Source organism: Strigops habroptila, chromosome 16 (genome assembly GCF_004027225.2).
Source record: "Strigops habroptila isolate Jane chromosome 16, bStrHab1.2.pri, whole genome shotgun sequence".
NCBI lineage: Eukaryota > Metazoa > Chordata > Aves > Psittaciformes > Psittacidae > Strigops > Strigops habroptila.
Genome location: NC_044292.2, coordinates 7023287 through 7035025, shown reverse-complemented (window position 1 = coordinate 7035025; position 11739 = coordinate 7023287). Strand labels below are relative to the sequence as shown.

The following is an 11739-nucleotide window of genomic DNA, read 5'->3' as shown; positions in this document are numbered from 1 at the left end:
GTTTTACCATGCTGTAGATGCATGTCCCCCATCAAAGGTAGAGGGAAAATGAGGAGGAGGGTTTTGAGGGAGAAGATGAGCATGCAGTGCTCTGCGCAGCGTGGCTGGACGTGGTGGACGTGCCACCCACAGCTGGTGTCTACCTGCATGAAGGAGAGAAGCCTGGAAGCCAACAGCTTTTTAACCGGCATCTTCTGCGTGCGCATGGGGTTGTGCTTTGCACCTCGCTGGTTCCAAGGACAATAAGCCTATTCCAAGCGTTACTTTAGAGAGTTTTCCTTTTCTTCCCCTCTGAAAAAGCTGATTTGTGCTGCAGGCCACCTCAGCTTGCTCCTCGTGTGTTACATACCAGCACCCGCAAGCCCCTTTTTGTGCTCACTGCAGACCCTCTTCTTCTGACCGGCATCTTATTCCCGTGGCCTTTGTGTCTGAGAAATGGTTTGAGATCTCCTGCTGACTGGCCGAAGCCTGTTTGACTTCTGGGGCAGGGCAGACGCCATCGGGCTGTTTCCTGGTAGGTACCGCGCTCCCCCCATGCCCATCCCCTGCCCGCTCCGTGCCCCTCATCCCCTGCCTGCGTGCGGCTGCTCTCCTCCTGCCTGGTGCCATCCTCCTGCTCCTGCTTCTTTTGGGGTGTCAGACCCCATCTTTTGGGATGGCCGGACACATCTCCTGCCATGGATGGCGTGCTGGGTACCAAAGTGGCTTTTCCACAGAGGTGAACTGCAGATGAGCCAGAGCTAAAAGGCAGGGACTGGGATAAATGTGGACTTGAGACCGATGGGTCCCTGGGGCAGCCTTGAACTTCAGCCTGCTGCTGTGGTTCCAGCCCACCTTGACAAGTGATAGTAATTTCCATGCTGTGAAGTGGCCTGGTCTGTAATTAACCTCTTGTTGCATGATGGACAGCCCGTCTTGTTCATGAGTCACGCAGCCGACATGCATGCTCCCTTGGTATCCAGAAGCTCATTTGATGATGTTTGCTGTCATAAACACTGCCATGTAAGGGCGCTGGGGTCCTTCCTCTTCCTTCTCCTCCTCCTCTTCCTCCTGTGCCCCTCCTTGCCCTGTGGGAAGCGCATCCTGCAAGCCCGTGTGTGCAGTCCCCAACAGCCAGGTTTACACCTCGGGTGCTGCTGTGTTGTGTGATGTTGTACTGGTCTCAGCAGTACATTGCTGGGGATTCTTTCCTGGTTTTGAGCTGTTTTTCCCTCATTGTATTGCTGTTGAAGGTTGCTTGGCCAGTGGCAGGAGGAACAGTTAGGATTTGTTGTGTGGGGCTCACTGAGGGGCAGCAGTGCCCGTCTGAGCCACGCACTCAGGTGAATTAATTGGTCTGTCCCAAGTCCCTGCTGTAATGAATCATATATTCAGTGTAAATGAAATTTGCTGCCTTCCCTGACTGCAGCTTGCTCAGAATAGCCTGTTTAACATTACGCTCAGCTATTGAACACAGAAATATAATTAGATTAGAATGGAAGAGAATAAAAAGTTAATGGTCTCGGCTGTGCTGGGGGCGGGCGGTGTCTGGGCAGCCCAGGTGAGGTGTGCGCAGGAAGCACAAGGCAGAAAGCAAGAGTTTCGCTGTCTGCTCGCCGGTGGCTTTGCCCACCACTGCCATCAGCAGTTCTTGTGCCTGAAATAGAGGGAAGGAGGATGAGCAGCCCTGAGCTCTTGCCCTCTGTGGGAAGCCTGTGCAATTCCTGCCTGAGGTCATGTAAAACTCTGTGCCAAAGATCGCTCCCTGGTCATCTCCACAGATTTTCTTAAATAGCCCAAAGCCATCCCATCATGCCTTGTTAAATCCTTGAAATTCTCATTGACCCGTTTTCATGGAATCCATAAAATGCATATTGATGCACTCTGGAAAAATCTATCCGAGTTGTACCTGGAGCATTAGCTCCATAATAGGGTTTCAATTATTTATCTGGTTCTGGACACTAATGTTTGGTTTCATTAATGTTGGCAAAATGAGATTAATCCAAAAGCTATTTTCTGCATGTGTACACGGGCGTGTGTGTGTTTGCACCGGGGTGTTTAGGGAGTACACATGCGTAAGTGGTACGTCATGGTGAGAACCAGGCGACTGCCAGAGATCCCTCCCGTGTGTGGGGAGTAACCTAGAGAGCATCAGCACGGCACAGATAAGAGCAGAGATTGCCCTCATCCCAAAACGGGGTCAGTCCAAATCCCTTAGAAGTCAGGAAGAGGTCACCTAGTATTTTTTCCATGCTGTACTGTTTCCTACACATCTTTGCCTACATTTTCTATCATGGTGTGGTTGGTAGGATGAGAACCTGCTGGGTGTTGGTGTCTTCTGAGGGGGCTTTGCTCTGCCGGCAGCTCCCAGAGCCTGTGGTTGAAGCATGCAAAGAGCATTTTGCATGAATCTATGTGTGCCAGCTGCGACATCCTGCAGGCAAAATGGATATTCCAGGTTGCACATGTCACTGTGAAGGTAAAACCTTCCCAGAGGAGATGGCATTGGGATAAGCTCCCTGATAGACTGTCTCCCTGTTGTTAGGGTGGCCTTGTGCTGTCACCAGATGGATGCTGCAGGAGGATGGTGGGATGAGGATACCTTTCCAGCTCTCATTTCTAGGGGAGAAGCTGGTGGCAAAGGAGATGCTTTGGTTTGCACCTATTCTGGAGGGATAGCTGTCTTCCTAGCTGGCTTTTCCAACAGCAGCAACACAGCCTGAAGACAGCAGTTGGTGTTGACCCGCTGCCCCTCAGCAGAGGTGGAAGGATGCTCTCCATCCTGGCTGGAAGGGTTATGTGCAGTGTTCTCTTCCCAGCTCCTTTCTCTCAGCATGTGCAAGGGATGTTGGGCAGCATGAGGGGGGCATCCCACAGCCATGGGGCTCTCCTCGCTTTGCAGGCACGCAGCCATGCACTAGGAGGGGTCAGACACTACACTGGACACTGTGCCAGCAACCTCACTCCTTGGAAAGGCTCAAAGCATTTTACAAGGTTTAATTGATGGCACTCCACAGCTCCTAGCTGTCTAACAAGCAAATTAGTCCTACTGAACGTGCAGAGTCAGAGCTGGAGGCACAAGACGGACGCAGGGCAGAGAGGGTGTGTGGACATTTGGACTAGATGAGCACCAGGAGGCCGGTTGGAGTTTAATGTGCACTTTACAGATGGCAGCCCGTCAGCACTGTGCTGTACCTAAATGGCAGCCTGGCATTTGAGGGTGCTGCTGGCAGCGTAAGGCTGCACGGGTGCAGGCAGCAGATGTAGGGGACAGCACCGTGGAACCATCTCCAGCCTGGAGAGCTGCAGGCAGCGCTGAGCTTGTGTCAGGAAACCTGGTGAAGCTCATCTGGTTACACGGCAAGCAGATGTTGAAGTTATTTCCTGGGGTCAGATTCATCCCGTGCCAAGAGGAGCGATGGGGAGGGTTCCTGTGCCGCTGGCACGGTCCCTGCCGAGGCACTGGCAGCTCGGTGTGCAGATGCAGCCACAGCGTGGCCCAGGGCTGGTGTAGGTGAAGAGTAAAGCAGTCACTTACAGCATTTGTGCCAGGAAACTCAGGAATTATCTGCATGGGGGCTTAAGCGGCAAAACTATCTGTGCCCTGATCACAGTAAATGACAAAGGAAATGCGGCAGAGGCAGGAGCAGCCGTTCTGCAACCCAAAAGGTGAAGCTTGCTGAAGGCTCAAGTGGCTTTGGCTAGGCACTGCAGCAAACTGTGGCAGTTTTGGTTTGCTTTCATATGGCTTTGGGGCTCTCTGAAATGAAGTTTGAGATTTCGCATTGTTCTTGCCCTTAATCCCGCTCTCTTTGACTGAAAAACCCCATGGAATGAGATTATACAGAAATCTGTAAGGTTGATCAAGCGCTGACCTACTTTGTACAAAGAGAGACTGTTTGGAATACAATACAATTTGTACATCCTGCAATGCATGCATTAGGTAGGATTCATCCGGGACTATGTAAATGTTCAGCATCGCTGTTAGGGAAGTGGCGATTCGGGACCTGAAGATCGTCCTGGGTATGGTAACATTGGTCTGACCCCAGCTTTTGCGCAAGGTGGATAAAATGTACAGCGCTGTGTGGTAATTCCACGCTTTGAACACAGCGAGCAGCTGCTGTGATGGCCCCGTTCTGCCTAACAACAGCAAATGGTTTGTATTAACATTAACAGATAATGAGTCATCATAAAAAATCCAGGCTTGTCTTGGAGGAATAACAGCAGTCCCAGCACAGCCCCGGCGCAGGAGATTAAGGACTCAGTAAAATCTGTCTCACTAATTAAGACTCAAGCGTTGTTCTTGGAGATGGTGTATGTTGCGCATCTTGCTTTAACATAATGCTGAGGCAAGAGCCCTTGAACAAAAAGCATATTGCATTCCCGGTGCTTGCGCGGGGTCGTGGCACAGCTCAGGGCAGAGCTGTGGACCAAGGGCATCCTGGATGGGGATGAAGCCCACACATGGGCGCTGGTCTCAAGGTGCTTGGATGCATTACAGCGTGTGGCACTACACACCAAGTCACGTACACGTGAAGCAAACGGCCACACTCTGATGATGGGGAGCAATTGCCTTTGCATGGAGGTTTCAGGGTTAGGTAGGGAGAGAGCTTTCAGAAGGCAGCAAATAAATAGCTTAAGAAGAACTTTGGAAGGATCTCTGGTTTTGATGCTTAACCAGTTCTCGATTGATCTCTTTAGGGCATTTAACTTTAGGGAGTCTTGTTAGTGCTCATCATTGTCTTCTCATCTGCCAGAGCACTCACTGCTCTCAGCCCAGGATTCAAGGGGGATCAGAAGGAAATAATGCTTTGGAAGAGGTCCTGAGGAGATAGTGCACGGTTAGACCCACTGCTCCCACTGATCACCAGAAGCATCCCCAACCCACCACGTGTGCCCTGATCCAAGGGTTGCCCCATGAAACATGGCTGAGAATGGGCTGGGAAGGGCTGAAGCTTCACTGGGGAGGCTGAAGGAGTGATCCCAGTCGCGATCCCAGTGCAGACTGGTGTCTGGTCACCAACATCCCGCTTCTTCCATACCCGTCCCCAAGGGTGCCACCGGTGCTTGTGCCCCTGAGCGCTGGGTGGAGGAGGGAGAAGGCTCCGGGGGATCATCAAAAGCAGTGCTGCGAGTTGTGGTGCCATTCCCTTGTCATGATTTAACCTTTGTTTTTCTTCTTATCCTTCACAGGATTCCATTGGCGAACCTGTAAAAAATATACAAAAATAATGGGTTACCTGTACCTACCATTTCTGTTTACCAGTAGGAGACTCAAAGAGCAGCGTTCTATGGGCCAAATCTATTTTTATAAAAATGAACACGCCTGTAGGGAACTGCGATGGACAAAGAGCACGTTTGGTGGGGAAGAGGAAGGGAAATGTGTGAGCAAAGGATCCCGTGAGGAAGAGGAGCCGGCGGGGGACTGAGAGAAGGGCCGAGCGCCCGGAGCCTGGACGTGGACGTGACTCTGAACCTGTGCCAATAATACCATTATGTGCCATGTACCGATGCAAAGACTTGGCGAGAAGCCGAAGCCGAGTCGATAACGCCTGGAAACATTGTGGAGGACGAGTGGGGCGTCTCTTCTGGTGGGGTCATCCATTCCGGTCCATCCACGTACATACATACGATACGTGTAGAGAGAAAATATATATATATATACACACACAACCACTTTTTGTACTGTAGCAATTTTTGAAGATCTTAAATACTCATTTTTAAAGAAGATGTCATGGGCTAAAAGTCTCATTTCTTTAACACGCATAATACAAACCAGGTGAGCCGATGTTTTCTACTTTGGCAGCTTGCCTTTTGAACCTATATGTGTATATATAGGTGGACATATATACATATATATACGTGTGTGTGTGTATGTATAGACATATATATGTATGTATACATATATATATATATAGAGTTTTGGTTCCTTTTGGAAATGCTTTTCCAGCGGTTGGGACGTGACCACGGCGGGGGACAGCCGGGGCTGCAGTGCCTGGTGGTTGCTCCAGCCCCGGGAGGGATGGTGGGATGTGCCGGAGCCTGGTCTGGAACGACAGGAGGATGGGGACGGGCTGGGATTCTAGCTAGAAGGATGCGTCTGGGCCAAATTCACAAAGTGCATTCCTGCTGTGGGAGGCTGGAGGAAGCGGAACGCAGCAGAGGAGCTCCCCTTTCCCCAATGTGGGATGCTGCAGGCACGGGGCAGATCCTGCTCCCGCTCCCTATGGACCTTGTCTCTGAGGTGGTGTTCTCACACCATTGTGTTCCCAGGAGCAGGGCGAGTGGGAAGCGAGCAGGGAGCAGCTTGGGGCGGTGGTGAAGGATGTTTCCAGACTTCTGTAGCCCAATACATCATTGGGGTAGATGGGAAAAAGCCTCAAAGCCTGTGCGTGCCGTTGTTTTACAGAGCTAAGTGTGACGCCTTGGGGATGGCTGGGAACAGGTTTTAGGTGTGGACTTTCGAAGGATGGGCCTCTCTTGGCACAAGAGACAAATTTCAGGAGTGGGATGAGGGAGTTATTTTGGAAAATGGCTTCTAAATTGGCCATGACACCAAAGCTTGCTCAGCCCTTTGTGAGACACACGAGAGGAATGAGCCCATTGCCTCCTGACCCATTCCAGGGCCAGAGAGCTCCGGGGAGCCTCTTCCTTGAGAAGGGAATTTTGCCCACGGTTCCAGTGGCTCCGGTTTGGTGTGTTGCTCATCCCAGTGCTCACAGGTGCCGGTGGGCTGCGGCACCGAGACAGCTCTTGGCTGGGGCTGGGCTGCTTCAGCGTTACCTGGGTGGGAACGACAGCAGAATTCAGACCAAAGCCCTCCAGTTCTTTTTGTAAACTGCCCTTCATCAGTACTAGCGCTTTTTGGAGTTGTTCAGATACACGTTCCTACTCATCCCTAGTTGTTCAGCTCCAGTCCCTTATTATAATGGACATGCTTTTAAAAAGACAGAAACTCCTGGTGTTGCACATAGCCACGTGTGCAGTCTCTCATTCCTGTATTCTTTTCTGTCCTTTCCTGATGGAATTGCACACAAAGTCTGGATTATCTTTCCTGAGTTTTTGGGAGCTGCTCTAGGAAGAAGTCTTCCTTGCCAGACCTGATGATTACCTGTGGACTTGAACCAAGCATCTCCAAAGGCACTGGCAACATTCCCTGCAACTCCGATGAGCCTCCAGCATTGCCTTGGGTGTGCTCCACACCGGGGTCGCTGCCGACCGGCAGCCAGAGAGGAGGAGAGGGGTTCCTGTTGCTCCTGGCCAGGGTTTCATCCGCGACCGAAGCTGTTCCTTCTGCAGAGGTGGTTTCTGCTGGGTGGGCATAGGCAGCATGTGCATCCCTGGGGCTGGGTGTTGTTGTTGGGGGTATTTAACAGGGCTGGGTCCTACTTCAGAGCAGAGAGCTGCTCTTTTTGTGTTTCGCAAAGCAAACCTTCCCGTGATGGGGCTGGGTGCTGAGCAAAAGGGGTGTCTGCTGGGTGGCTCGTGTCTGTCTCTCTGGGACATTGGGTTGATGTTCCTCCCGGGTTGCCTTGGGGCAGGAGATGGTATTTTGCTAGAGGAGTGGCACCCCAAAGCTTTAACTTTCCTTGATATATGCCAGGAGCGTTTTCCCCTGGGGTGACCCTGGGGTCTGCCCCGAAATGGGGGGTCCTGGTGCTGCTGCTGGCAGTCTCACATACGGAGTGGGGAGCTTTGGGCTGCAGTTAATAGCACAGCGCTCCACAGCAGCTCAGGGGAGCGCCTGGTGCTGCTCGCCCAAGGGCTGCACAAGAGCAAAGCTTCATTGCAGCGGGGTCAGCCAAAACCTGTGTGAGAAGTGACCACTCCAGAGTGATCCATCATCTCAGTATACCAGAGCTTTTGTGTTTTACTGATGTGCCAGAGCAGCCCCTGCAAATCTCCCTTGCTGGCACAGGGTTTGAGTTCTCCTGTGTTTAACTCCGCTGGCATCAATCCACTCCAGCTCGGGAGCTGTTGTGCTGCACCCATTGATCTTCCGATTTAGCTGTGTGTGCTGGCTGCACCCAGGAGTTCTTGCGGGTGTCCCGGTGTAATCTCCATGGCAATTTGACATCATAAAATACATCTCAGCTCCCTTGTTCCTGAGCATTTAAAGGATCATTCTGCATTTCTGCGTGTATGGAACCACTGCCTGAAGGGGAGATGTTGGGCAGAGCTGGGGGCAGCACGGGCAGTGATGGTGGTGATGGTGATGGAGATGTGCCCTGACCTGGCCTGGCACCCAGCTCCTGGGCAAGGAAGGGGAATTGTGTGTGTGCGTGTATCTGTGTGTGTGTCAGGGAGAAAGAATGCAGGCAGATAACTGACCCCAGACGATGGGAGCAGGTTTTTGAGGGCAGGACTTGCACAAGCTTTCTACATCGTCTGCAGAAGAACACGTCCTGGTCACCAAGAGGTGAGCGGTGAACCAGGGAACAAAAGTAGATGCACAATCTTCCCTTATTTATAAGGACCAACAGCACTTGCACTTTATCAGAGAAACCCTCCCATCCTATGCATGCAAGCACACCAACAAGGGATGACTGCCAGGAGGAAGGGAAGGAGGAAGGGAAGGGCTGGAGCTGTAAATGCTGTGATTTACGAGGCAGGATCCTTGCAGCCCAAGGTCTATCATAAGAAAGAGAAATGAACAGCAGTTATTTCATTCCCTGCTGTTGATGAAAGCCAAAAAAAGAGAAATGAAAACAGAAAGTCGCATTGTCATGGCATAGACCTATTGAGCAGCTGGGTCTTGCTCCTGTGCGGGGGCAACAGACTTGTGTGTGTTTGGAGAATTAAGAATTAGGGATTTTAGGGATTTTTCTGCTCTTGTTCAGAAGCTGAGCCCATTTTCCAGCCCAATAGCATCTCTCAGGTAGCAGGGCATGTTCCACCATGAGACACTGCTCTGGGAGCTGGACCCTTTGCACCACCATGGATTGAGCGAGGGCTTGCAAGGGTTGAGGTGGTGGCATGGCCCTTGTGAAGGTCCCTGGTGTGTGCGGGGGTCACCTTGCTGTGCTGGGGAGCTGCGGGCACATGTGGTGGGACTCAATGTATGGGCAGTAAATCCAGGGGAGCAGGCTGGACGTGGCATAAGGCAAAACCATGCTCCAGAATGCCCTTCCCTTGGACAAACAGAGCTTTTTGTGTTATGTTTCATTGTGGTTCTGGCTCTTCCATGGTTGAAGAAAACCAAGTTTTGCTCCTTGCTTTGCCGTAAACTCCCAGCTTGCTGCTTCTTGGTTCTTTTTGGTTCATTTTATGGATTTCTTATCCCAAGTAGTTCCTAAGAAATGCATCAAGGCTGCCAAAAGGCTGCCGCATCCCCCAGCCATGTAGTGCTGTGTCTGTGTGTTGTTTGTGGCTCTGTCTTAGAGGACGGTTTGGGACGAGCCCTTCTCACCACCAGCCTGTGCCAGGAGCCATCTCTCCAAAGCTGATTGCTTACCATCACTCTGTCTTCCCAGCTAGAGAAAAGGGCGGCGGGGGGCCAGGTGGGAGGCGTGCAGGGTGGATTTTGGGTTACCTCTTCTCCATCGGCAGCTGGTTGAGAAGGAAGGTCGTTCAGCTAAAATGGTAGTTAAATAGTAGATATTCTACACATATTATATATTTTGTAAAAAAAAAAAAAAAAAAGAAAAGAAATAAACTAGAACAAAAATATATATCTCTATACTATCTCAGCCCACCCATTTCAGGAGGTATGTGGTTGGAATTTTCCTTCAACCAGGTATAAAATCTGTAAGCGATTTTTTCAAAACCAGCAAGAAATCCCTCCCCATTTCCAAGCCCCTGGGTTCGGTCTCCAGATCCCATGTAACGCTTCTCACGCATTTTTAAGATGACTTCTCAGCGTTTGTAGGTACATTTTTAACAGTGTCATGAGTGGAGATAATATTTACTTTGAGAAAAAGTATACGTTGCACAAAAGATGTACACTAAGGGCACAGATTTCTGACCCAGATTCTTCTATTTTAGGTTCCGAGGGGTTTATTTTTTTCCGTTTGATAGGACATGTACAGTTGGAGTTTACACTTTATTTTTATTTTGCCAAAAACCCGTTTTCTAACATGAGACAGCTTTTCCTTTGTAACCGGTTTTACATCACTGAGTACTTCTTTCTTTTTCCTGGGAAAATCCCGCGCCGCGGGACATCCGGCATGCTGCTGCGCAGGATGCTGCGGGGCCAGGACTCCTCTTCCCGAGTGGTTTTTAATTTGTCTCTGTACTTGGAAGCTGTGTACTTGGAAGCACTGTAAATGCCACCCTATACCGATCTCCCTGTGTATATTTAGTACTCTGATGTTGCTATTAAAACTGATATGAGAACCACGCAGCCGGGTGCTGACTGGGTTCCTCTGCGCGGTGGCCGCGGTCCATGGGGAGGGCATGGGGGAGTTTGGGAGGCTTGGAAGGGAGAAACTTCCTTGGTTGTGCACTCTTGTGGGACAAGCGGCTGAGAAACAGCCCTGCCCTTATGCTGGGAAGACAGTCTTGTATATCTTGGGAAGAAGGTATTGCATATCTTGGGAAGAGGGTCTTGTGTATCTTGGGGAGAGGGTCTCAGCATCCCCACCATGGCAGCACCCACCTCCAGGCCCTGTGGCAGAGGTGGGAGCACAGGGTCCCCAGGCTCAAGCAGTGGGGACCCATGTGTGTGTGTTGGGATGGTGCTTGAAAGAATGAAGCCCTTTAACAGGACACTTAGGGAGTTAATTAAACATCACTAATGATGTTTTAAATGAACAGCTATGCAGCAAGGTGAGCAGGCGTTGTGGAATCGCTTACCCTGGGTGTATGTTTTACTTAAAGAGAAATCTTGGCCGTGAGCAGTTGTGTATTAAAATGATGCTTTTTGTCTGCAAGTTGGGTTTGCAGTCCGTGATGAGGGTTCACAGTCGGGCCATCGTGTTCCAGCCAGGGCTGGCCCTGCTGTTGCTGGATGGACAGATGGACAGACGGAGCTGCAGAGCTTTGGAATGCCACCTGACCTAGAAAGGGGAGAAAAAAGCTCTTTTTGGTGTCCATGTCAGCTTTGAGGAGGGATGACCTGGGCAGGCAGAGCTCAGCACAGCCGCCCGCTGCTTTTATCTCCCACAGTGCCTGCTAGCACACCAAAAAAAGGACCGGAGATGCAGCCCAGCCAAATCCTTCCCAAAAGCTCTCTTCTGTGGGAAAACATATAGGAAAATGGGGAGGGACAAAGTGAGATGCTCTTCATTTTAGGGCCAAATTGCCAGCTTAAATCACTGTGACGCTGTGTACAAGCTAACAGGATGCGAATGGCCTCGGAGCTGCATATATCAGCCGGAGAACTCTGTTCATTTCCAGGTACAAGTGGGATTTCAGGGCATGAAATAGAGTGTTGGGATCTCATTCCTTTCCCTGCTATTTATCACAGTCAGAAATGTACTCACCGGCGATGCTGTGAGCATCGCTGCTGGGAGTGCAGAGGAGAAATACTGTGCTGAGCCAGTGTGGGAGAGGGGACGTGGGGTAAGGAGAACCGGATGGATGCTGCATGGATTGTGGTGCTGCAGGAGCCAGCAGCAGCTCTGGTGCTGTTTGGGTCACTTCTCATGTGAGAGAAACACTGCTGCAGAAGCTCCTGCCCAGCCCGTTTTGCTCAGCTTTCTGCATTGCAGCCAAAGGGGAGAGCCGGCCCCGTAGAGCTGGTTGTCCCTGTGCCCCTCCAGCACCCATCGCACTGAGCACGGAGCTGGGAGCATCCCCTCCTGCTGCTGCTCACCCAGC

At 51.0% G+C, this 11739-nt stretch overlaps 1 protein-coding gene across 1 annotated transcript in view; it reads left to right on the top strand.

Moving 5' to 3' along the window:
* The window catches only part of AJAP1 (adherens junctions associated protein 1), a 38509-nt gene extending 28188 nt beyond the window's left edge, over nucleotides 1-10321 (top strand). The window contains exons 5-6 of the mRNA XM_030507867.1: nucleotides 385-514; nucleotides 5173-10321. Coding sequence (XP_030363727.1) covers nucleotides 385-457 — 73 coding nt within the window. The 3' untranslated portion in view covers nucleotides 458-514; nucleotides 5173-10321. The remainder of the gene's footprint in view (nucleotides 1-384; nucleotides 515-5172) is intronic.
* The last annotated feature ends 1418 nt before the right edge of the window (nucleotides 10322-11739 follow it).